At 37.8% G+C, this 26,244-nt stretch overlaps 1 protein-coding gene across 1 annotated transcript; it reads right to left on the bottom strand.

The window, feature by feature from the left end:
* LOC125225352 (protein hook) lies at nucleotides 1-26,075 on the bottom strand. The gene is made up of 16 exons (XM_048129023.1): nucleotides 25,741-26,075; nucleotides 24,371-24,523; nucleotides 23,513-23,629; nucleotides 20,473-20,567; nucleotides 12,656-12,766; nucleotides 8,947-9,101; nucleotides 8,165-8,300; nucleotides 6,979-7,116; nucleotides 6,490-6,603; nucleotides 5,495-5,675; nucleotides 4,665-4,795; nucleotides 4,035-4,070; nucleotides 3,653-3,770; nucleotides 2,924-3,097; nucleotides 1,958-2,054; nucleotides 1-949 (listed from the first exon to the last, which is right to left on the bottom strand). The coding sequence occupies exons 1-16, from the start codon at nucleotides 25,829-25,831 to the stop codon at nucleotides 703-705; spliced, it is 2,094 nt and encodes a 697-aa protein (XP_047984980.1). The 5' UTR covers nucleotides 25,832-26,075; the 3' UTR covers nucleotides 1-702.
* Nucleotides 26,076-26,244: the final 169 nt, after the last annotated feature.

The following is a 26,244-nucleotide window of genomic DNA, read 5'->3' as shown; positions in this document are numbered from 1 at the left end:
TTTGAGCCCGTCTAGAGCTCCTACTTTGTCACAATTTACTAAGGCACCGGCAGGCCAGCGCCGGCCGTTAGCGTCTAATTTTATCTAATTATAAATGCACAGCTTGACTTTTTATCGGGGACTTCCCAATTAATTTGGTGAAAGTTATTGTAAGTGTTATTATAGTGAAACTTAATGAGTAAGTTCTGTTTTGAATACTTATCAAAGCGTTGTAAAATCTCGTTTTTATACCCAAGGCAAGGTTGCCCAAGTCGACAAACTAATCTCTCATTTCCGTAAAAAAAATTAAAACAGTGTTAGTTTAATTATAACGTTTTACAAATAATATCCACCGAGGGATAACCCCTTCGATTGGACCGGAGTATAGAAGTTGAAGAACGGCGCGGGAGTTGACTGGCCAACATCAGGAGTCAACGCTCCTCTGCCCCATCGCATAACAAAGGGAACGTAATACACGTTCTAACTAGTGCCGGACGTACGTCTCCCGTCTACTGACGTAATGTAGGTGTCAGGGCTCCTCTCGTTAGGGGATATAGCGGTTGTCTTTTCTACCGTGCAACGAAGGAGTGCTCGGCGGAGAGGAGAGCGAAGCACGTTTCTACCGCGTCGCATAGTAAAAGTAACGGAACATACCCTCTATCACTACTGCGCCTACGTGTCCCGTATCCTAGCGCACAGTTTATTATAAAGCACTGAGGGGTGTCAGGGCTGCGCGGGCGGTCCCGCTCTCGCTCGGGGGTGCGGCGGCTGGCGTCTCTGTCTCGCGAGGAAGGAGTGCCCGGCGGAGAGCAGCGCGAAGCGTGTCTCGACGGCGTCGCGGTGGCAGCGCGCGCCCAGCGAGTACCACGCCGACGCCAGCAGGCGCTGCTCCGTGCCGCCCCCGCCCCCGCCGCCCTCCGCCCCGCCCCCGCCCCCGCCCCCGCCGCCACTGCCGCCGCTGCCGCTCCATCTGGGGAAAAATACTACTGTAAATACGGAAATGACGACCCTATAAGGTTAATTATCTTTCAGATCGATAATCATATACTCGTATTTCTATATGATCAACCTTAGCGGAATGGATTTACCCAAGTTTGAAGTTAAGCGACACGATTATAGTATTTACACCTTCTTCTTCTTCCTGCTAGACCTGTTCCCATTTACTTGGGGTCGGCCTTCCTTGTCCTCAATTTCCATCTAGCACGGTCTTGTGCTATGTCTTTATTTAAATGAGCTTCCTTTAGGTCTTTTTCAACCGTCGTCCACCAGGTGGTAGGTGGTCTGCCTGAGTTGCGTTTGGCGGTTGGCAGTTTTAGGGCAAGCTTCACCATATGGTCATCTGAACGCCTTTGGATGTACGCCGCGCCGATTATAGTATTTACACCAAGCTGTATGAAAGTTTGTTGGCGAATGCAGCTTAGTTTGCTACGTGTCAAAGGTTCTACAACTAGTAGCCGGAATAAGGGACTATTTCTGTGTAAAAATGTCCTACATCATTTATTTATTTATTTAGATATATTTCATTTATTTATTCGCGCAACCTGGGATGCGATACGTTATTACATTGCTGACTGATAAAGCTACATCTAATTCAGTCAGCCGTTCAAATGTCACATTGAAATAAAACTAACATACGCCTGCAAAATGCTCTCACACTGTATAAATTAACCCTACATACATACATACAACATACATACAATCACGCCTGTATCCCATAAAGGGGTAGGCAGAGCACATGAACCACTCAAGTTTCAGTGCCACTCTTGGCAAAAATGGGATGGAATAAAACGAAATTGTGACATTGCAGTGACAGGTTGCCAGCCTCTCGCCTACGCCACAATTTAACCCATATCCCACAGTCGACTTCTACGACACCCACGGGAAGAAAGGGGGTGGTGAAATTCTTAACCCGTCACCACACGGTCAACCCTAATGCTAGTAAAAGGTGTAAATAAGAAAAAATACGAAAGATACTAACTCGTGTCGGTTGTTGTTGGGCGTAGCGTCGCCTCTAGCCGCGCCGGCGCCCGCGCCGCGCGCGTAGCCCAAAGTCATGTCCGACAGCGATGGCAGCGCTATAAACAAATAAACACAATTGAATAAAACCACAATATCAATATAAGAGCGTTTTCACATTGTCCGGTCCGATATCGGATGTCGGGCCGATATCCCATACAACGTGTTTCCGGTATCACTCAAAACCTCAGACACCCCAACTGATTTTTATTTTTTTAAACTCATCTAGAGTATCCATCTTTTAATCTGATGATTACTTTTTTAAAATTGAATTTTTAATTTTCTGTACAGCTTGACTTTTAGCTCTACACTACACTCAATAAAATAATTGCTATCTACCATCATAAACCATAAAACTATTTATTTGTGTACGTTACTGCAACGACATAAGGTTTACCAATAGACAGCTAAGATGTCACTGTAAAACACTTTAAAGCTTTGTCAAAGTAAACTTCAAATTGTACAGGTAATCTTAGTAAGCAAATTTAAACCCAATATTCAAAATGACAAGGTTGTAATTAGGTACGAGTTCAATTTGTTATGCCTTATGATAAACATTAAGATTAAACTGACAAACAACGTCAAACTCGTAGCGGGAAAAAAAATCGTCCAAGTAACCAGCCAGTATTAATACCCCTAAATACTGAAAAAGGTAAACAACCTCTAGCAATGTGATATACACAATGTTGTATTACTAATACAATAGAATAGGCACGTAAAAAATAACTAATAATACTAATTTAAATAAAAATATTACCCTCATCAAGATATAGCTCAATCGATTCTACTCTCGATTCTGAACAAACGGTTTTCAGGTTTTAAGTGTTAAGTGAAACACGGTGTATATTTGATTTTTTTCCTTGAAACCCATTCGTTTCAAGAAGTATAATAGAGTTTATGTTAACTAGTGTACTGATAGCTAACTTACCCGCTGCCCTGGGGTCTAGCGACTTGATAACCTCCTTGGCCTTCTCGACGCATCGCTTGTACTTGTCTTCTGTGGCCACTAATTCTGCATCTCTCGCAGAAAGTGCTTCTTGTAGTTTTCCGGCCCGCCGCCTTTCTTCTGCTAAGGCGGCTTGTAATTCTTCTACTTGTAATGCTGCAATAGACAGAATTCATATATTAGAATACGTGCATAGCATTGCATGTGAGGTTTTTGACGTAAAAAGAACACCGTTCATGGCGGAAAGATACTTCACAAACGTGGGCCGAATAACTATTGTACTATAGCAACACTGTTAGCTGTACATTTGTAATCCTTATTACAAGGTCATAACGTCTAGCGATGGTTAGCTAAGAGTGTTGCTGTCAATATTGGCATAAATTTCCGCTGACGGTCTTACATAGCAGTGCATACTAGTAAACTGCATGATAAATGGCCAAAGGATGGAATGGCTTACATTTCCGTTGCCTATCTTCCATGGCGGTAGCGATACGAGGAAGGGACTTTGCGAAGGTGCGTTGGCGCGGCTTCCAAAGCAGCTTCTAGCTGCATGATTCGTTGAATTTGTCCTCTGTGTTATGCGCGTTGCTCTTCCTTCGGCCCTTACTTACTGTAGGCTGGTAAATACTGCTGGGTTTTGTAACCAAAAGGGTTCTTATTTTGACCAAACTTGTCTCGAACTTGGTATAAAATAGGCTTAAAAAGGCTTACATTTCCTCTGACTGTCTTCCATGGCGGTGGCGAGGCGAGGGTCCCTCGTTGGTGCGGCTTCTAAGGCAGCTTCGAGTTGCATGATTCGTTGAATTTGTTCTCTGTGTAATGCTCGTTGCTCTTCCTTCGGCCCTTACTTACTGTAGGCTGGTAAATACTGCTGGGTTTTGTAACCAAAAGGGTTCTTGTTTTGACCAAACTTGTCTCGAACTTGCTGCATGTATAAAATAGGTTTAAAAACGCTTACATTTTCTCTGACTGTCTTCCAATGTCGGTACATATTGCGAGACGTGGGTAGCATGACTCGTTGGTGCGGCTTCTAACAAGCTTCGAAGGCAAAGCATACCGTACATTTTATTCCCTAAGGCGCGTTCTTTCTAACTTTGTGTTTACCGGCTGCGTAGTCTTCTAGTAATGCCTGGAACAAATTACAGCTTTTAGGAGACAATAGTTTTGGGAGCCTTTACAACAATCTCTCGCGATTAGATATAGCTGCAGATGTAATGCGAAAAGGGTTTCCTTCGTATTTTTCCGGAAATGTTCGTATTTGTCATGGTAGTTCAGTCAATGTCAGTACATATTGTACTGAGACTGACTGAAATAGCATGACACGTTCGTACGTTTCCGTAACAATACGAAAATCATTTAAAAAATCTAATTTATATAACATTAATTTTAGCAAAAAAAGAAAAATTCCTTTTTAGCACTACATTTATATATAAAAGTGTTTTTGAAAAGCGCTGCTGAAAAGCCTGTATTTTTGCTTGATGATCTCCAATTTCAATGTTAAACGCAGTCATACTAATGACATTTTTATCGAAATTTTGAACTGTCACTCATCGATAGGGCACAATTTTCAACGCAGTATAATTTTTACTAGTTTTCTAGTACGTTGTAACTTTATGCTTTTGGTGTTGTTTCCTGTATTGAGGTGTGCATAAAGAGTAATTGTATTGTATTGTGTTATAATGACTATTAAAATAAATTCGTTTATTAAATAATTGTAACTTACCTGTACAGAGCCTTGGTCGGCCTGCGCGCCCTGGTTCTGCCGTAACAGCTTGTTCTCGTGCTCGAGCCGGATTAGTTTGTCCTTCATCTCAGTTGGTATGAGCTCCTGCGATACGTTGTCTTCACTGGCACCTAATAATTAACAAAGTTACATGAAAAAAAAACGGTCAAGAGCATGTCGCGCCACGCTCAGTGTAGGGTTCCATTTCAGCTTTCTAGTGCTAACTAACGGTCACCGAGATTATCCGCGGACGGACAGACATGGCGAAACTATAATGGTTTCTTATAAGGGTCCTAGTTTTACGAAAGCGACTGCCGCTTGATCTTCCAACCCGAAAGGTAACTAGGCCTTATTGGGATTAGTCCAATTTCCTCACGATGTTTTCCTTCACCGAAAAGCGACTGGCAAATATCAACTGGGAAATCGGTAACACTGATGTAAATGTAGGTACAGTCGACTACAAAGAGATGTATCCACTTTTTCACCTTATTGCATTCTAATGCACTGTACAAGCATATAAGCGCATTTTTAGAATTTGGGACCCCCCAATTAGCGTAAGTTGTTAACAAAAATTAACTCACTGACAGTTTTGTGGCGATAATTAAGCATGAAATTTCTGTAAAAATATTGTTTTTGTGTTAAATACATAAACTTTAAGCGATAATCTACATTCAGAATGTGAAAAAAGTAGATGGTTAGACAGATTTATGCTTAATTGTCGTCACAAAACTGACAGCGAGTTATTTTTTGTTAACAACTTACGCTAATTGGGGTGTCCCAATTCTGAAAATGCCCATAAGGTTGATATTAAAACAATAATGGACACATACCTGCAGTAATAGTATAGTGTGTAAGGTCCTCGACCGTTTCCTTCAGTGCGTCCCTGTCGCACACTAGTTTGTCTCGCTCGCGCTGCAGGAAGTCTGCCCGGCTCGACAGTTTTTTGTTCTCTATCTCTAGTTTATCTGCTTTCGTCATTTCTGCGTCTAGCTTCTCGTTTAAATCTATCACCTGCAACAAATTTTTATTTAGTTGCCTTACATTCTAGTGTTTGATGACCGGTCTAGACTAGCAGGTACTTGGGTAGTAACCCTGCCTTTGAAACCTATGGTATGGGTTCGAATCCCCGTAAGGGCAGTATATGGGGATGGGGCTCACCACGCAAAACACAGAGATTTGTTGCCGAGTCATGGCTGTTTTCTACATTTGAAGTACATATTTGTATGAAACTGGATAAGTGGAACCTGGGTAAGTGGAAAACCTCTTAGCAACGAATTACCTCTATAAGTGGAATTTTGGGACCTCTATAAGCGGAATCCATTTTTTCGTAAATTTCTTATTTTTACCTCTGCAACTGGAAGCAGTCGTCTCCGAAACCTAGTTACTTCATAACAAAGGAAAGATATTGTTTTTGTATAACAGTATTGTGGATTATTTACAGTATTGCTTTTTGAAGTCAGGATTACATACCTATTTTTGGTTAATTTATATCTACATGCATATTAAATAAAAGATACATATTCATTTGACCATATATATACGTGACCTCTGTGAGCGACATTACTAGCATCGACAACCTCTATTAGCGAGAACCTCTGTAAGAAAACGTTTTATTTGAACCTGGTTAAGTGGAAAACTGGATAAATGGAAAACCTGGATAAGCGAAACTAAACAGCCGGTCCCTTGCGATTCCACTTATACAGTTTCCACTGTATATACATATCGGTCAGAGTTGACCCAGAACACAAGCCTTCTTAAGCTTAGTCTGGGACTTAGTCAATTTATGTGAATAATTATCATCCATAAATCTAAATTAGGTACTTGCCTGTTTTTTATAAATATCTAGTTTGGCGCGTAACGCATTCGCTCTCGTGGCTGCTTGTTCGTGTTCTATCGCTCGTTGGACGTGCTCTGTGTTCGCTCGCTCCAACAGTTTCACCTGCAACAAACACGACAAAAGATTATTAAATAATTGAAAAATCGTTGTATCAAAGTTCTGTATTTTGTGTAATTGAACGTAGTCCAATAGAAGAAGATTAGTCAATGTAATTTGAACTTGCTGTCAAAAAAGTCATTGATGGATATTTTTAGCTAAAATACGTCCAAAAGTGCACCTACCAAATTGTTGGCCTTTTTACCAAAATATAACCCTCTGGCGCCTACTGTTTCTATTTTAAATTCTCGCTTTTTTCTACTGACGGGGATGGCTTCACAGAGCACATATATACCATTTAAAATCGATACATCAAAAATCATAATCATCCTTGTAGCCTTGCGGTGAGTGAGAAGCCTTAAATAAGTAAACAAGTGTTACCTGTCTTCTCAAGTCAACATGTTCCTCCATCCTCTTCTTATAGGAAGCAACAGTAGCTTCTAGTGTAGCCGCTTTCGCAGCCGTCTCTCTTAGGGCATCTACGTCATCTTTTAGCGTCACGTTCTCTGATGCTGCTATCTGAAAAATATACAATGAAAAATTAAATCCAGAAGGCTAATCAAAATGCATATGATAGGCTATAACCGAATCAGACTAAGATCCAAAAATATGGTTCGGTGATTTGATCATAACATCTGAAAAAGTTGGATGAAGACAGCGCGCAGCGCACATCGGCTAATTATGAGAATCCTTAAGACTTAATCAATCGGAACGAAATTTGAGAATTTGAATAACAATGAAATAATCTATGTCGGACCGTTTAGCTTTTTTGGTTAATTGTTACCAAAGATTCTTGAGTATCCCACCTTTTTTTGCGCCACAATGAAAAAGGCCGTTTTTGGAAATTTTTGATTGGCTCTAGAATCTTTAAAAGCAGAATATCAAAAAAATCAAAACGGTCCGACACAGATAAAAATAATAACAATCTGTGTTGAAAAAATCATTGCTCTATCTTCAAAAACCAGGGAGGAAATAGTCGAGAGCGTTTGTATGGAGAATTGACCCCTACCGTATCGTCTTAAGAACTTCATTCCAAAAGATATCTAAAATAAAATCTATTGCATGCTAGTTTTACTTTTGTAAATATTGTTTAAATAATGCTACACCAATCTGGCAAAATCGTATTGAAAAACAAATTGTATTGAGATTATTAAACATGTACATGTACCATCTTATGTAAACATACAATTTATGGCAAATAAATAAATGAAATGAAATCTTGAGTCGTGATTCCTTTATTAGTATAAACAAGTCGTCATCAACAGTCATCAACGTCGGCCCGCTTGATAATAAGTAGTCTTCGAAACCTATGGACGTCTGCAACTCCAAAGTTGGTATGCGCGTTGCCAGCCCTAAAACTCCGGACCCCGTTGAGCTCATCATATCGCTTTTTGATAATATTTGAGTGTGTTTAGTAAAACGTCCCACTTTGTCGATTGCTATAAATAAAGCCGCTTTGACAATTTATTTATAGTAAGCGACAAAGTGGGGCGTTTTACTAAACAGTATTTAAGATATATTACTATAGTTACAGTTAAAGTAAATGTTAATTTAAGTTAAGACTTACTTGTAACTCTTCGTTTCTTAATTTCATGAGCGCCAACTCCCGCTCGAGCGCGTCGGCCCTCGCCCGCTGGTCATCTCTTTGCAGTTCCACCTTGTCCAATTCATCCTTCAACGCGTCTAGTTGCGCCCGCATATTACTGTAAACGAAAACAATAAAACTTATTTATATTAAATTTTATCATTGTGGATACAGAAAAACTTTCAAAGTTTAATGCCACGAGATTTGCCGAAAACTTTCAAGCATGGAAGCATTGGATCAGGAGCAACGAAATTAACCCTAAACTAACTTACCTACTGTAACACCTGTCGGGGACCAGAGATCAAAATTTTTCATCCAAAGGATTTTGGAAGCAAAAGCATGGACTTATATAACTTTCGAGTTTTTTAGCTGACCCAATCTTAAATCAGAACGAAACGAGAGTCTGAAACATGCATATGTATCGTAACGTGCCAGTGTCTGCCGGGCCGAGGGACGTCCCTGCCTCGTCAAGTCCTGCGTCATCATCTTGCCTTGCTACTGTCATCCCCACTACCTTACAACGACCTGTATCGTAACGTGCCCGCGTGTGCCGGTCCGAGGGACGCCCCTGCCTCGTCCAGTTCTGCGTCATCATCGTCCGGCCTCTCATGTTTCCTCGCAGCGGTCAGCCACACTACCTTACAACACGTGCCTGTACCGTAACGTGCCAGCGTGTGCCGGTCCGAGGGACGCCCCTGCCTCGTCCAGTCCTGCGTCATCGCCTTGCCTCGCTACTGTCATCCCCACTACCTTACAACACTCACCTGTATCGTAACGTGCCCGCGTGTGCCGGTCCGAGGGACGCCCCTGCCTCGTCCAGTTCTGCGTCATCATCGTCGGGCCTCTCGTCTTGCCTCGCAGCCGTCAGCCGCGCTACTTCGCTTAGTAGCGTCATCTTTTCTTCTTGGAGGACTTTTACCTGTCATAGAATAGATATTGAACATTGAGTCAACGCTTGACCGAAGTTATCCCCCCCCCCCCCCCCCCCCCATGTTAAGAAAAATAAGTTGTGGAAACCGCCGGTACAATATAAGGCTACTAATCCCATAACAAGTGAAAGTAAAGTTGATAATTCTGATTACATGAATGTAAAATTGATAAATCTGATTTTGTACCTTGTGCCTTTAATTTTTCGATCAGATTTTTAATAATTTTGGAGCAGGTACTACATGTAAAGCGATCAAGAAATCAGTAGTCATAATTACATATGTATATTTATGCGCTAACAATCTGTTGTTTGGAAAATTATAGCCTAACTTCAGTAATTGAAATATTATTACAAGCTATGTCTGACATGTCTGTACGCACAATGCATACAATATACGTGAAGATTATATGGAACGTTTAACGAGCCCACTATTATTTCATTTACGCACTAATAACACCGTCTGTTTCAATTAGCTTCACAATAAACTATAATTAATACTTTCGGGTACCTCCTATTACTCCGTGTAATGTATTGTATAGTCTGTCTGTACTTTTGCTAAGAGCCTCAAGATCAAATAAAATGGCGATAACGATCTTCGAAAACGGACAAGCTATCTCTCTCTAATACTAAAAAGTTTCACGATTTTACCTTCTTTTCTACTTTGTTAGATATATCACCAGCTAACTTCAGCCATTGAGTGTAAAGTATGTGCGGAAAGACAAGACTCGCAGAATAAACTTTTCTCTTTCCGAACGGACTCTATAGAAAAATCTGTCATTTTATAAACTTTTCTTGATATAATTTGGCATTAAATAGTTATGGCTTTGCCGCGCTCAGCCGTTGTTGCAAATAACATGCAAAATAGTCCGTCGCTAAATAGATAGAATTTGTTTCGCGTTATTTTTCAATCAATTTAATTACAAGCTTTTGTTCAACTTGCCTTGTTAGTATGTTAGTTTGGGTCAAAACATAGAAGTTAAATTTGACCCACTTCCCGATTGAGCTGAAATTTTGCACACATATGTAAATCACGTGACAATGCAATATTATGCATCGTAGCTCCCGAACGGATGAACCGATTTAGATTTCGTTTTTTTTTTGTCTGAAAGCTGAGTTAGTCGGGAGTGCTTAGCCATGTTTCATGAAAATCGGTCTACTATGTCGTTTATGTCGCGGTCGGGGGTTTTTCAAAATTTTAATTTTGTGGTTAGGTTAGGTTAGGTTATCGAAACGTCTAGGAGAGCAGTAGGTATTGAAAGAAAGGTACAGTCGGTGATGAAAGCTTGTGCCAAAAATATTTTTGTTTTACGAAAAAAGTTATTCTAATTAAAATCTAAAAAACATAAGAATAACATTGTAGGTAACTATGGATTTAGGCTAATGACATTCATGTCGACAATTAGGTTAAGCTTTAAAAAAATCAGTGCAATTACATGTAGAAAGGCACCAAATAATCAGTATGCTAAGCAAGGAATTTAAATGACCACGGTATAGATAAAAGTAATTAGGAACTACATGGTCAACAGATTGACTAACGAAAGTTTAGAAAATATAATCTATTGCTCGACGACATACTGTCACGCAAGTCATGGTTGTGTGTTGGTTCGCAAGCGGATAATGGTTATCTAGAACACATGCATTAAAGAATATTGCATTATTGCATTACGAATAAATATCTGGGTAATCATGCGTTGCGACAGACGAGACAAATCGGAAGAACAAACAGAATTCAACCACGCGTATTATGCAGCGATGTTGCGCTAACAACACAACTGTGACAATATGGGCACAGAATAATTTACCTACGTCAAACGTACCTATACGTTATACTAGAAACCAGAACAGCAGAACTAGACAGATTTCTGTTATATATTCCCGCCATTTTGTCAAATTTAGGCATGTCGTTTTCAGAACCAAAGTTTAATTGATGGGAACTACTTTTCGCGGAGGAATCGTGTGATTCTGGAATGCGTTGCCAGCTCCGCTGAGACAGTGTCAGTCAGTAGCATCGCTGAAGGCAAAATTAAAGAAGTTCACATGAAAACCAATAAGAAAAATTATAGCTGGGCGTGTGCGGTTATTATTATTTTGATATTTGTATTCTTTTTTAGAGTAGGGATGTATAATTATGTGTAAAGATACGTTGATAGGTACTTTGTGTATATGCCGATGCACTTTAGTTGTGTTTGTCTACCATTTCCTATTTTCCTCTCTCAGTTATTCTAAGGAGCTTTGTACATAACCATTATAGGGTTAGAACTAAAAAGTGACAGTAGGTACCGAAGAACTGACATGCCGTTGACGTTCGGTGCGCTAATAGTCAGAGGGCCCCTTTAAAATAGTCGCTTTTCAGAATCTTACAATTCTTATATCTTTAAACGAGCAATTCTTGTATATTTATTTATTTATATATACCGGTGATCTCGGAAACAGCTCTAACGATTTCGCTGAAATTTGTTATGTGGGGGTTTTCGGGGTGAAAAATCGATCTAGCTTAATTTCAGGTCCCGGGAAACTCAATTTTTTGAGTTTTTGAACTAAGCTCGGTCACCCAGATACCTACTGTTATTAACATGTAATAAACTATTTATATTTTAATCGCCATATTAAACAGTTCATAGCAAAGCATTATTATAAGACGATTACGGCATATGTCAGTTACGTAAAATGAAAGAAAACGCAAGCCATTTGATCCGGATTAACTACCTGGCGCACCTGAACTATTATTGATATATACGTTATGTCCACATTGGCATATAAAGAGTACCGTTTACCTGCGATACCCACATAGAAATAACAAAACTGATCATAATTCATAATAAATTATAGACAACGTACTTTAGTGTTGAACAATCGAAATTTTTACACTAAATAGTTATGATCAAAATAAATAGGAATATATACTAACTAATGATTGAACTTCCTAAAAATCGGGCAAAATATATGTGAGTGTGCACGGGAAAACGTCCCACTTTGTCGATTGCTATAAAGCCGCTTTGTCAGTTTATTCATATAAAGATACAAGTAAATCTCGCCTTAATGGTAACCGATAAAGTGGGACATTTTACTAAACACACTCACATATTATAAAGTTTAGTTATACTACTTGTACTTATACCTACTTAATGTAGGTATTTTGAATGTGTGTAACTTTCAATTTATGGTTTTTCATTTAAAATTGGTACAGAAATGCGTCCTTATTCCATTTGCAGAAAAGTTTAGACATAGAACACCACATATGTTTTACATGTGTGCCCAAAATTGTGCCCGGTTTCGATTTAATACTAAGTCGCTGTCAGAATAATAGCCTTATTAACAGGTCATAAGGACACTTAACACATTATAACCTAGAGCTGCCATATGGCACCCCATTTTAGCATGGAAAAATAAAATCATGATAAAGCTTCAAATGATTTAAGATCCCTTCAAGAACAACGATTATACTAGATTTTTTCCAAATCCAAGAACTAAAAAATGCTATACAAGCATGATGTATACAAACTGATAGTGAAAATGACACTTAAAAAAAAAGTAAACAAACAAACCTGCGTGTCAAGTTCATGGCAGCGCTGGGCGAGCACCTCCCTCATATCCGTATCCGGTTCCGGCGCCTCCGCGTGCGGCGCCCTACCGCCCAGCGTCAGCGTCTCCAGTTCCTGGGCACAAACACAAACATATCTACATCTCCTTCACACTTATGATCAAATCACTGACTAAAATGAGACAGGTATCACTGGCGCGCGCGATCTCACCTGCTAAACTTAGTCTACTAGATACATTGTAACGCGACGCGCCCGCCGCATTCAAACGCTCGCGCTCAACTCATGATCCAAGGACATAAAATAAGCGTAACTAAAATATACAGTTTCTTAGCCGTATAAAAATGCAAGCGTTGAAAGCGTGCTTGAGCAATATTGTAACAACGCAAGACATAATGTAAAGTCGCGCCCATATGTAATACGATTATGAGTATTATGACGCGTGAAGTGATCGAGTGCACTAAATTACAGTACTCGTAAAACTATTGTAACAGGCTAGCGAGTGCAGGGGAATCGAACGGTTCACGGTTAAATAAAAGAGGATTTTTACGCATTGGGTATATAAGAACGTAGAAAACGTCAATACGATTTGACATTTAAAAACTTATAGGTAGACCTGAAATCAAAGAACAGTGCCAGAAATTTAGAATAAGGTATCAAACACAATGGTAACAAAACCAAGTAAAGGATTTTTCTGGCAATCAGAGGGGCGGGAGGACGATCTCGCAAAGTTGAGGAGAGGAAGGAGGAAAACGGGCCCAATAACGCTTAATTACATAGAAGAAGCTTAGTTAAGTAGAGTACAGCATGATGAAATAAATTGGTTGGTGTATACGCGTTCGATTCCTTGCGTTTTATCAATGAGAACAACGCGGGTTGCATTTAACGTATCGTGGATGTGACGCGATATAACTACGATGGACTGAAGCTGGGTCGTGGAAGCCTGTTGGACAAACGAGAATGAGCGATCACGTCATCCTATCCTGAAAACTACACAACCAATTAAGCAAACATTTAAATGTCTGCGAGAAACAAAATGTTCACATATGAGATTTAGAAACATACAATGTGAAGGTTTCAGGAGGTTAATTTATATTGAAACATTCGTAATATGGTGTAATTTTGTACTTTGTAAAAACCCAACCAGTACCTATATACATAAATAAATTAGTCTTTACTTTATCTATCATCTAGCCATTAAAATACACAGTTTTTTGTCTAACTCCAAACGATGATTTTGTTTACACCACTTTACCACACCCTGTAGTACTTACTACGTAGGTACACTAGGTACCTACATACATTAATACATATAGCCAATAAATGAATGAACGAGATACATTATACAAATGTATATACACAAGCAATAAGTAAAAAATTACTGAACAGTAAAGTATAACTCACGTGAAGTAGTTATCAGTGTAGCACAGACGCATCATGTTTTCAGACCGAGTAATGAATAAGTATAATTACTTAAAGTATACCGTGATACAGTTATATCACATGCTCAGCTGCATATCAGGTGCATACAGCTAATTGCTTATTAAATTTACGTACAATTATTGTGAAAATGGTTACAAAACTTGAGTGCTTCTTATTTTTAATTGAGGGAACGTTTTATAATTCGAAAAAACCATGCAGTTGTAAGCATTGTTTACAGATTTTTTCAAATTGGCCATCCAAGCTCCTTGCAATGGTTTGTTATTAAACTTATTAAATGTTATCTTATTAAGAATTAACTATAAGTTACTATAATTTTAAATATGACAGGGGCACTTACCTAAACATTTAACAAAATTCAAGTTCAACGTACAATGATGGTACGAAATACGAATTACGATCAAGGAGTTTCATTTACATAGGGACATATGGACATAATATTATGTCCCTATGTAAATGAAACAAATTTTGGTATAACAGACTTAATGTGGCACATTTAAGTCTGTTATACCAAACTTGTAACTACGTTCTATAATATAAACTGTTAACTGGTTCCCCGCGATACAGACGTAGCCTAGTACGGAGACTCCTTACAATTTCTGTCATGATTTTCTTTAATAATAAACGTGTTTCGTATTAATATCCCAAGATTTCGTATTATCTAACTGCCTGTACAGTTAATGTTGTATGCAAATTCATGTCTGTACAGTGAAAACTGTGGTTAGTTACACTAATTAACCCAGTTTATTCACAATGAGCGGTTTAAACTTTCACGATCAAAGTCTAGATTAAGCGTAGGTAAGCTGATTACTATTTGTGAAGTAACCGCAATGAGTATTTTTTATGTGGGGTTTCCCCTGTTTCTTTTGGTTTGGCCACAGATTCTACACATGCAGATACGACATTCTTGTCAAGGTGATAACGCTTTATTATGTGCTGTTGAAGTCGTTTATGTTTGACAATGTTAGTCCCACCACGATGATCCCACGATCGTCCTACCAAGAGACGAGATGATAGAGTGAGCGAGTTATAGTTAGTCGCCGAGCGATGAACTATAAATCGCTCTCTCTCTCTCTCTCTTTAATTCACACGGCTGCGACTATCTTTTGTTCGCTTTTATTGGCGATAGCTCATCACTTACTCGTTTTTGATGGGACCAGTACGTGCCTTAGAGCCGTAATTTCCACCCCCACCAACCTGGGGCCCATTTCTCAAAACTGAAAGTTACAAGTTACAAGCGGAAGTCTCTTTCCAACTTGTCATATTAGACATTGACAACCACTTGTAAATTTTAACTTCGAGAAATGGGCCCCAGGATGTTTTAACAAGCTCGTAGAATGACAATGATCTTCCTTACAAGCTAAACCTTTAAAGAGGGACATAGACAGGCTGCTTGAAGAATTCGTACCTAATATACAAACTGTCCGTGTATAGGTGGATTTAAAGCTTAGCCAGAATGGCGCCAATGTTTTTTCTTTTAAAAATGAAATAAAATATATCATCAGCTATGCCAAAACAAAAAACATTACCAAAGGCTTATATCATTTTTTGTCATAGTTTAGAACAAGTATAATCTGCGCCCATTTTAAAACGACAATCAGTTGGTAGTGCCAAATCGGTTATTCTATTATTTAATCTGCACTTTCTGACCACTCGATCGTATGTTGATTCATATCTTTATCGTAATAAACCACATTTATGTAATAGCCCACAAACTAATTTAACTTTGGGATTAATTGGTATTGTAGCGCTTTCCATTACGTGACTTGTATTTTCCTGTTTTTCGTACCTACGTATTATTGCTTGAGTTGGTAAGACATGTGAAAGTAAGATGTTAATAAAACAATAAGCATATTGTAAAAGAGTGTAAGGTAAGCATAAAGGTAAGCCGCCCAGCCGCCCACTTACAGGCATTATTTTAATAAACTAGAATTCCTCCCTAAATCATAACTCAGCCAGATTATACTAGATTCATTGAATACATAAAGTGTCTAAGACTAATTCGTGCTTCCTATTTAGCAGTGTACGCTGTGTGCATAAATAATAGATGATCAAACGAACTATAGTTGCTCATTATCTTTAGAGTAATCGCAAAACTTTAACATTTAGGGCTGTGTAAGGGTGGGAGGGTTATTATATCTTCGAATGAAACGACTCATATAATAGTGATCGAACTTCGCTTGGGAAGTTCGTTTGATCATCTATTATATTTCGTTCGTTTCATTCTTCAGATATAACATTTACCAGGTAGATGTTTAGAGACAAAGTTTTGCTTTAGGTGGAATGAAACTAGGTATACCGACACGAAATCATATATTGGTATTTCCTCACTGGCATGGTCTTATTAGACCGTCGTCTCTAATAAACAATTATTCTGGTTTTTTTTTTTTATGTATCTATTGTATATACATATATAACTAATGTCCCATGCTAGTCATAACTCTTATTTTTAACACAATATATATTTATATAATCTCTGAATCGGTAGCAGGTCCAACAGGGCGTATCGGACGTTATCTTTAAAATATGGCATTGAGAGAACCGATGTTCTCGATCGCCCGATGATATTAAAATTATTTACAATTTGTATAAAAACATTAGGTAATGTACGTATGGCCATTAGGTAATGTCAATAATTTGTCTTGGTGCAGAGCTTTGCGACCCCCAGAGTGAGTCCCCTGTGCAGGGGGTGGCAGTCTCTGTAATGCGAATGAAGCAAGTTTTTATTCGGATTGAGAAACATTATTTCCGAACTGATGAGGCTCTGCAACAAGGGGAACCAAGGTTGCGATGGCCAATAAGGAAACACTAAGATTCCTTTTGCTTGGTCGTCTACGATCTTTCTTAGGCATTTTAAAATTAACGAAAAAGGGGGAAAGGCGTAAAAATAATTTTCACTCCAGTTGATTGTGAATGCATCGACCGCTATCGCATCTGGGTCGGGTTTCCACGAAACGAAATTTTGGCATTTTGCATTCGAACGAGAAGCAAATAAATCTATGGTAGGTTTACCAAACCGGTGTAATATAGATTCGAACGCTCTATTTGAAAGTTCCCATTCAGTGTCAGGGTTAACTATTTTCCTTGACTCTGGGTCCGCAATGTTTTCTGTTGTATTTATGTATGATGCGAAGATTAATATATTGCGCTCTTCGCACCATTGCCAAATAGTGCGAGCCAAGTCGTTCAGGTGTGGAAACTGGATACCCCCCATGCGATTTATATAACTTATAGCGGTCGTGTTATCGACCCGCAGTAAAATTGCACAATCAGTCATATTTTTCGCAAAGCTTTTTAATCCTAGATAAACAGCCAGCAATTCTAAATAATTTATATGAGAATCCCTTTCTGAGGACTTCCACGTGCCGTTAGCCTTGTTTTTTCCACAGACCGCGCCCCAACCTGAGTTGGATGCGTCGCTGTAAATTTCGAGTTGGAAGCTAGGGAATCTCATACAATTATTAGATGTACTGACTTTATTTAACCACCAGTTAAGATCTTCCAATATGGCTCTAGAGGGTTTAATTTTAGCTTCGAAATTTTCGTTATTTTTTAATAACTCGAGATATTTTTGCCTTTCTAATGTTTTTGTATAAACCCAACCGTATTTCACAGCTGGGCAGGCTGAAACTAACACACCGATGAGTTGTGAGTACTCTCGAATGGTACATTTAGGGAGTTTTAGGAATTTGCCAAGTAATTGTGCAATTTTGTTGCGTTTATTTTCGGGTAAGGCAATGGTCAAATTTTGGGTATTGAATTCAAAGCCTAAAAATTTACAAGTCTGATCTGGATGTAAAGAACTCTTGTCATAATTGATGACAAATCCTAGACATTGCAATAATTTTAAAGTTTCCTTAACATTATCAAGGCACTCTTGATAGGTATCTCCTATGCACAGAATATCGTCTAAATAAATGACAGATTTGAATCCTCGAGATCTCAAATTGGATATCACTTCTTTCATTATCTTTGTGAATACTCTAGGGGCTACGGATAGCCCATATGGCATTGAGTTAAATTCATATATATGATTATTGAATTGAAATCTCAAGTATTTCCTGTCATTCATGCCTATAGGTATGAGCAGATATGCTTCTGTCAAGTCTATTGTGGCTAAAAAACCATTTTGAGGAATGAGTTTTGAGGCCGTGCGATAATCCTCCATCTTAAAATGACAGGGAGCAATAAATTTATTGAGGCCTTTTAAATTTAAGATAAAACGCTTTCCTCCGTTAGGTTTTGGAGCAAGAAAAACCTTAGATATATATTGGTTTTTGACTTTATGGCACTCAGATATGGCTCCTAAATCTAACAGCTTTTGTATAGCTATTTTCATATCTGCCACTTCACTTTGTTCAAGCGTGTTTAACGGAACATGTGTTTGTGTTACCTCCGTGTTAAATGGGATTGAGTAGCCATATCTGATCCAATCCAAAACCATGACATTCGAAGTTATTTTTAGCCAACAGTTATAAAAATGACTTATTCGGCCAGCGTGTACTAGCGTTACGGTGTCTGGTGGACACGTATCGTGTTCAGTTGTGCCGCTGAAAGCGCCCGACGGCTGTAGCTCGCCTACCTGTGAGCGTCTCTCCGCCCCCCTGTTCGACGCGTAGCGAGGGGTGCTGACGAGTTTCCCGAGGATAACGCTCGACTAGTCGTCGGCTGTGCTTTCTTTTTGATTAAAAGACCTTGCTTTCCAACGGTCTTCGCTGCCTTGACTTTTTCAGCAAATTTATTACCAAACAGTGTGTCGTCACGTTCTTCGTCTTGAAGAACTTGCACGAAAGACTCGTCGAGACTATCAGTGACGACTTTTTTGCGACTCTGAGTATATGATGCATGAAGGTCACACAGGATGCGGCAGCTGCTGCTGAGGTGTTTCATAGCTCTAATTCCGTTGGAATCGGCACATTCAATCAAAACACCCATGGCACTGTTAATGGCAGTAATCCCGTTGCCGAGTTGTTGCTGCATTGCAGCCAGGTTTTTGTCTCGGTTTTTGACAATATCGGTTACGGAAGTTGAAATCTCCACGTTTAATTTTGGTGCTTGTAATAATTTTTGTAGGTAAATACGTATATATGCATACGAGTTCAAATATGGCAACGTACGCCTCCGTACAGACACCGGCATAAATAAGAGATGATTTTTGTACCTTGTCGCTTTAAATCGTTTGACATTTTCGTATCACATTTCAGACAAGACGTTAAGGTAACAAGGTACAGAAATCATCACTTATTTATGCCGGTGACTACGAGTATGCGGACAACCGGACAAAAGGATTACTGTTTGTATAGTCAAGTGCAAAAATATGGGTGTACAAGTGTTGCTCAAATATATGTCCCATAGTTTTTAATTCTTTAACATACTTTTATCTATAAGCTATGGGACATAATTATACACTTGCCTTTACCATCAAACATTTGGCATCAAAATAACTCATAAAATCTTACATAATGTCACGTGCATACAATTTCTAGGGTTTCAAGCTTTTTTATGAAGTTTCACTTCTTATTCATGTTTGTGCTAGATTGTTTTTTACTTTCCAGTCCAGCCGCAGCTATGCCTAGTATAAAATTAAATCATACTAGCAAAATAAAGAATACACACATGCATACATACATAGGAAATCATTGATACAGTACCGGTCAAAAGTTTGAGTTCACCCTTTGATTTCGGTACAAATTAGTACTTTTGTACGATAATTATCTTCGGTTTGGTAGTCGAAATATGTTTTCAACTTATATTTATTGTTTTGTGGAGATTTGTTTTACTAGTTAAACACAATTCACCTACCTTTCTTTCACTAAAATCTAATAAACATGACGGCAAAATGCTAGTTACATTTATGGCCTTGCCTTTGCCACTAATTGAGACACATCTTTACACGAAACACAGTTTTAGCCAGATAATATAGGCCAAATAATTATTTAGCCTATAAGATTTGAGGGAAACAGATGTTAAAAAAATATAAATTGTTTACGAAACAAATTTTGACGTCTGAACTACAAAAAACTATCTCTCTAAAGCAGTCAATTGTACTGAAAACAAGGAGTGAACTTAAATTTTTGACCGGTACTGTATGCTATTTAAAACATAATGGTCCCATAACTCCCATGGGATCTCTAACACTTCATACTTTCACCACACCCATTGGGACAAAGAAGGAAATAACTGTACAGCTTGCATGATCGACGGAGAGTTCCAAGTCTGTTATTCTGATGAGGTATAATTCTGTCTTACCGCTATTCAAGTTTTTAATTAGATTTGAGTGTTTTGGTGGGGACTGAAAATCAGCGGTCTTCATTCTCATCAATTTTACTACACAAAAAAATAAACATACCCTGGCGATTAGAATGTGTAAGGAAATGAATTACCTGTATAGCTTGCATGATCGATCGCTGACAGGACAGTTCCAGCTCCATTATCCTGGTGATATATTCTTCTTTCTTATCGCAATTCACGGCACAGCCTGCCAAAATGAAATAGAAATATAGTAAGATGCCCATTCGTTTATTTGCTTAAATTTTTACACTCATAAATATGTGTAATTTTCCATCAAAACGTCCCACTGTATCACTTGCCGTTAGAACGTTTTAACCGGTTACTCGAATAAAGATATAATATCTGGGCACATAACAAATTTCTGCGAAATCGTTAGAGCGGTTTCCGAGATCGTCAGTGTAAATAAATATATATATAAATAAATAAATAAATAAATAAATATACAAGAATTGCTCGTTTAAAAGTATAAGATTAAGAAAGTGAGACGTTTTACTAAACATCTACACATATGTAATAGGTATTATGAGAGCATAACAGCGTACCTATTCACTTTCAGTATTTTTTTTCGCGTAGGCAAGCATGTATGTCTTAAATTTGTTCTGAAATTCAGGGGTGATTATCGTTAAAACCATGGTATCTATGTACCAATCTCCTAAAATACAACTGATATAATGGATTTATTCAACCTATAGCTTCAAGTATATTGGTTTATTATGGCGCTGACATTGGCCGTCCATTCTTATCAATGGAGCAACACATTGTCCCTTATTGGTAGGTGCGACGACATTGATGTTCACGTTTAAATAAATTATTGAATGAGGGGCGATGTAGTTGCCCTATTTTTTTACATGGTAAAACTCTCCAATAACTTAGCTTAAATAAGTAGGGGTTGGGTCATAAAATTATTACTCAACTAGCTACCTGCCTGACTTTGCACGGATTAATTTATAGTTATAGGTACACCTACACTTAATTACCTACAACCTACCTCAACAATCACTTTATTGATAGGTGTAATCCGATCAATTGCATGGTTTTGAGTTTATCACGAACATAGACAGAAAGAGCTGTGACAGGAAGTCTCCTTCGCAAAACAAAGCTCTGTTTTATAACGTGTAGCGAAGTGAGACATGTACTATCAGCTGCAAGTGCATGGAGAATTAATTCATTGATAAACTCTCCATGCACTTTTGCAACTGATAGTACATATCGCGGACGTAATTTTGTCTTAAACAGTAGTGTTTGCGACTGTATTCGAATTATTTAAAGCGTTGCTTCAGCAGCCCCTTTAAGATTGTCGAACATCAGATGATATCTCCCTAATATAATCATTTAAAACGTTGACTGTCCCACTCCCAACCTAAATTATTAATCTTACGGCTTTAAAATTATACTTGCCGTGACCCATATCTGGCGGGTGGAGGGAAGTTCACTGTCCTACACGGGAAGCTTGGTCGCGCGATAGACGATAAAATAGCAGGCCGTCCCTATCGCACTATTTGTAAGTGCGATAGGGACGGCCTAATATTTTATCGTCTATCGCGCGACCATGCTTCCCGTGCAGTGATAGTGAACTTTTTAAAATGGTATTGGGGCACTTGCTCATATCCCATAAATGAGAAGGGACATTACAATAACTAACAACGAGCAGGGTTCCAGGATATATATCAAGATACATATCAGGCGTCCCTATATTACAAATATCGATAGGGATATATCGTCTATCCGCGACCATGCTAGCAGTATCAAGATATATATCATATATCGGATATAAATATTCGACGATATATATCATTTTTCCGATATATAACATATTTCAACACAAAATGGTTTTAAAAAATGTAACATTGTTAAAATGTAGTTTTTTTGTGTTTGTTACTGTTTTTCTACTAAATTTTATGTTTTTAGTAGATTTTTCCTTATCTAAAATAGTATTCATAAATAATGCAACAAAATAATAAAATGCCTTCCATACAAAATGGATATATATCAACGTTGATATATATCATAAATATCCGATATTTTGATATTTATTATAAATATCGGATATTTTCGAACCCTGACAACCAGTACCAGCCGTGTTCATAAGGAGTTCGTATTGTTTACATAGATATTATATTATCATTACGTGACCAATACAACATAGTGATTATCGTTCATCAGACATTGACTGATAAGCCAGTTGCACATATAATTAACAGATATTTTACTAAACTCGTAGTCACAGCACAAGTAGATTAAGTAAGAACAAATGTGAGTGTGCACGGTCCCACATTGTCGATTGCTATAAAGTCGCTTTGTCAGTTTATTCATATAAAGTTACAAGTAAATCTCGCCTTAATGGTAACCGACAAAGTGGGACGTCTTACTATTAACACACACTCACAAATAGGCATTTGCCCGCCTGTTTCTATTTCGCGCACATTAGTATATCGCAGTTCTGACCATTATACGAGCGTGATAGCAATATATTATGCGATACATACGTATGTGTACCTAGTTTTAATCGTTTTATTAATGTAATCTCCTTTTAATATGTGGTGCACAATAAAGTATATATTATTATTATTATTTGTCTGTCTTTTCCATATCTCGGGACCATGGGGTCCCGGACCTTTGGGAGGCATGCGTGGGGCCGAAGCCAACAGCACAGAGGCCCTTTTAGACATTTTAATCTAAAGGCAAGGGATACACGTGGCGGATACCATCCCCGAGCGCACAATATGATACAACCGGAGATGGTCCCCGCCAGGTGCAAAGACTATTGTGCACTTTTGTGCTGCGATGGGAGCTAAGGTCATGGGTTATTGTTTTGAAAGTTGGATGAACTGGTTAAAGGGCTATGGGAGGAGACTATCGGACACCTGCCGTGACAATTAGTCTCACAATTGTAAAAGGCAGGCGGTGACTCGCCAACTCATTGAGTGGGCCCTGCAAAACGGCCGCACGCACGGTGCGACAACAGAGCAACACTTGAGAGATTATTATTATTATTATGTGGTACGATATACGTAAATAGAAACAGTTAGGTCCTGTACCAAATTTTTAATGCTCAATAAACTACGTAATTTCTAGACAAGCCTGTTTAATTTAACTCAGAACTCTCAGAAGAAATGTGATTAAAGAACTCACTAAGGACAAGTTGCAGTAGTCTCCCTAAGTCTGATGGGTCGGCATGTTCAGCAATATTGACAACATCTGGCCGTGAGAAGTCTTGCAAGCTCAAATTCAATATATCTTGATGATAATCTGTAACAAAATCAATTCTGTAAAAAACATAATTATGTTCATTTTGTTAATGTTGTAATGGAAATCTCTTCTAAGAGCCCTACATCATTAATGGGGGATAACATGATACCTATAGGAGGAGGCCTATACCGGAACAGGGGCCATGTCTTAACCACGTTTTTAGATTGAAATATTTATAATTGTTAAAACTTATTTTAAGTCAAGGAAATAAAGGCTATGTTATGTTATTAACATGATACCATCATGGGTTTTGTATTGGAACCAGTTCAATGCACAAATATACAAAATTATATAAAGTTCGATTTTTTTACATTTTGTATGCTCTTATCAAAATATGATTATTAACATAGCAACGATAATAAATACATGGCAAAGTTGATAACTTAAAGAGCAGATCTGCTCCTAAACAAACCAAAAGTTAAAGAAAAGCTACCATGTTGTCAGGAAGTCATTTTATGAGCAACATAACAGAGCATCCTTATAATAAATGATGACAATGTGGTACCATTTGATTGAGTAAATCTGCATAATAAGTGCATATCAACAAAAATTCAGTTTGAAGTAAACATCATCAACACATTAACAATAAGGGCATTGTAATTAAACAAAAACCACAGTTGATACTTTTTTTTATACTATGTTGATGGCAAACAAACATATGGTCCTCCTGCTGGTAAGCGGTCACCGTAACCCATGGATGCCTGTAACTCAAGGAGTGTCACATGCATGTTGCCAACTTACCAAATACACCTTCTAATATCTTTTTCAGGTTGCTGACTTTTAGCCTCCAGTTGTGACCCACATCTGTTTTGATTTTGGTATTCCATGATGGAGAGAAATATTCTGGAGCAACTTGTGTAAGAGCCTCCGCAATGGCCACACCATCTGAGAGTTCTGTAAGAAAATATTATTCATGTCTTAGGAGTTACTTAAACAACATAGAAACTTTTTTGCTATGAAAATAATTTAAAAATGTAAATAAAATTAGTTATTTAAACAGTGACCAAAAAAAAAATTTCTTCGAACATAGTACAGAGCAGAAAAGTTGAAGGGACACATTTTGGAATGCATTCATTAAGTAGGTACTTTAACATACAATAGGCTAGTTTCCTATACTTAAAATAAAATATTTTATGCAGTGCACGAAATAAAGCACCACATAATTAGAAGAATAATATGGACAGTAGTTGTTTTTAAACATAATTTCTATTTAATAAGTCAAAGAGAAAGATATAAAGTAAATGAATTGGCTGTGACGTCACTCCTCAGTATTTCATAGTAATTCCATATTAGCAAATTGTTTTGACAGTTCATAAAATGATATTAGTACCTAAGTTTTCATTGTAATTTTCTTTTCTTTTGTGAATATGTGTATCTATGGACTAAAGTTGCCTGAAATAAATGATTTAATAATAAAAAAATTAATAAAAAGAAGCTGATTTGACTAGTAGGAAACTAGCCTATTCTATTTTGAATAATGTTTATTACAGAAACTTTGCAGCCGTTTGACTGAGTGCTTCTTGCTCACTCGGAAATCTGAATAAAAATTGTATTATTTTTTTTTTATTCAGCATATCAGAATTTAATAAGATCAAGCAGACTATATTTACAATAGTATTACAATTGCAGTGAATGAAATGCCATTCAAAATGTGACTATTAAACAGCTATTCAAATGTCAAAAACTACTTTGATGACTAAGCTGTGGGTGGAAAGACTATTGTTTTAAACCAACTATCTGATGGAGACACTCATTGAGATATAGTATTTGATGATGTCTCAGACTCTGAATGTACTAAATTTATTATATTACAACTCTAAAATAGCAACATAGACAGTATATATATTTGTTAAAGTTCATAATGTACTTAGGCCTAAGACTTGATGGATATTATATGAAATGTGGTCTCTAAGATTAAAGACAAGTTTAAATGTAAGAATTGTTGCATCCTACACTTGTTTGTGGATGAAGCAATCAAGAGACAATCACTTTCATTATCCCATTTATTCAGTCTTGTTACCCTATCAGAGTAGGTAGTGTCACTGATAACAAGAGTGTATAAGGCGATACTCTAACACAGTTATATTAATACAATATTTATACTATTTTACCTGATGGATTTCCATGTTTAGCCTTAAGATTTAAGGTCTGCAACCATTTAATGAGATTGTCACACAAAACTATGCTATTTGGTTGCTCCATTCTAGCATGAATGGAGCGTATTGCACTGTGAAGTCAATTAAATTAACAGTAGAATCGTGCCTAATTAAAAATCACATTTGGTCGGATAATAAGAAATAAGGAATTTTAGATATAAATAGAAAAATAAGAAATGTTTCCCGTCGACAGTAGTGAACCGTAGCGTGACGTTTGCTGGTGCGTTTATAAAGATAGGTGTTGACAAGTTGATTGCATTTACATAGATGGCCCTTGCACTCGGCGCATGTAGCATGTAAATTTATGAGTCTTCATTTCTAAATAAATTACATCGTAATGAAAAGAGTATTTCGTGAGTACTTTAGATTTACATTCTTGCAACTCCATTCAACTGTAAGGCACCATATAATCTGGCACAACCAGTTTGTCAGTAGAAAGGCTCGAAATTCAAGTTCATG

The sequence above is a fragment of the Leguminivora glycinivorella genome, chromosome 4 (assembly GCF_023078275.1).
Source record: "Leguminivora glycinivorella isolate SPB_JAAS2020 chromosome 4, LegGlyc_1.1, whole genome shotgun sequence".
In the NCBI taxonomy this organism is placed as follows: Eukaryota; Metazoa; Arthropoda; class Insecta; order Lepidoptera; family Tortricidae; genus Leguminivora; species Leguminivora glycinivorella.
Note: the sequence above shows the minus strand (reverse complement) of the source record. Positions and strands in the feature narration are given on the sequence as shown.

Bases quoted from the DNA above. Each gene is read 5' to 3' on its own strand.
- LOC125225352 (XM_048129023.1), bottom strand. From the start codon at position 25,831: ATGGAGCAACCAAATAGCATAGTTTTGTGTGACAATCTCATTAAATGG. The intron at 6,604-6,978 runs GTAACACTTGTT...TGTTTGTTGCAG, and splicing joins ATGTTGACTTGAGAAGACAG to GTGAAACTGTTGGAGCGAGC. The intron at 5,676-6,489 runs GCAAGTACCTAA...AATTTGTTGCAG, and splicing joins TAGATATTTATAAAAAACAG to GTGATAGATTTAAACGAGAA.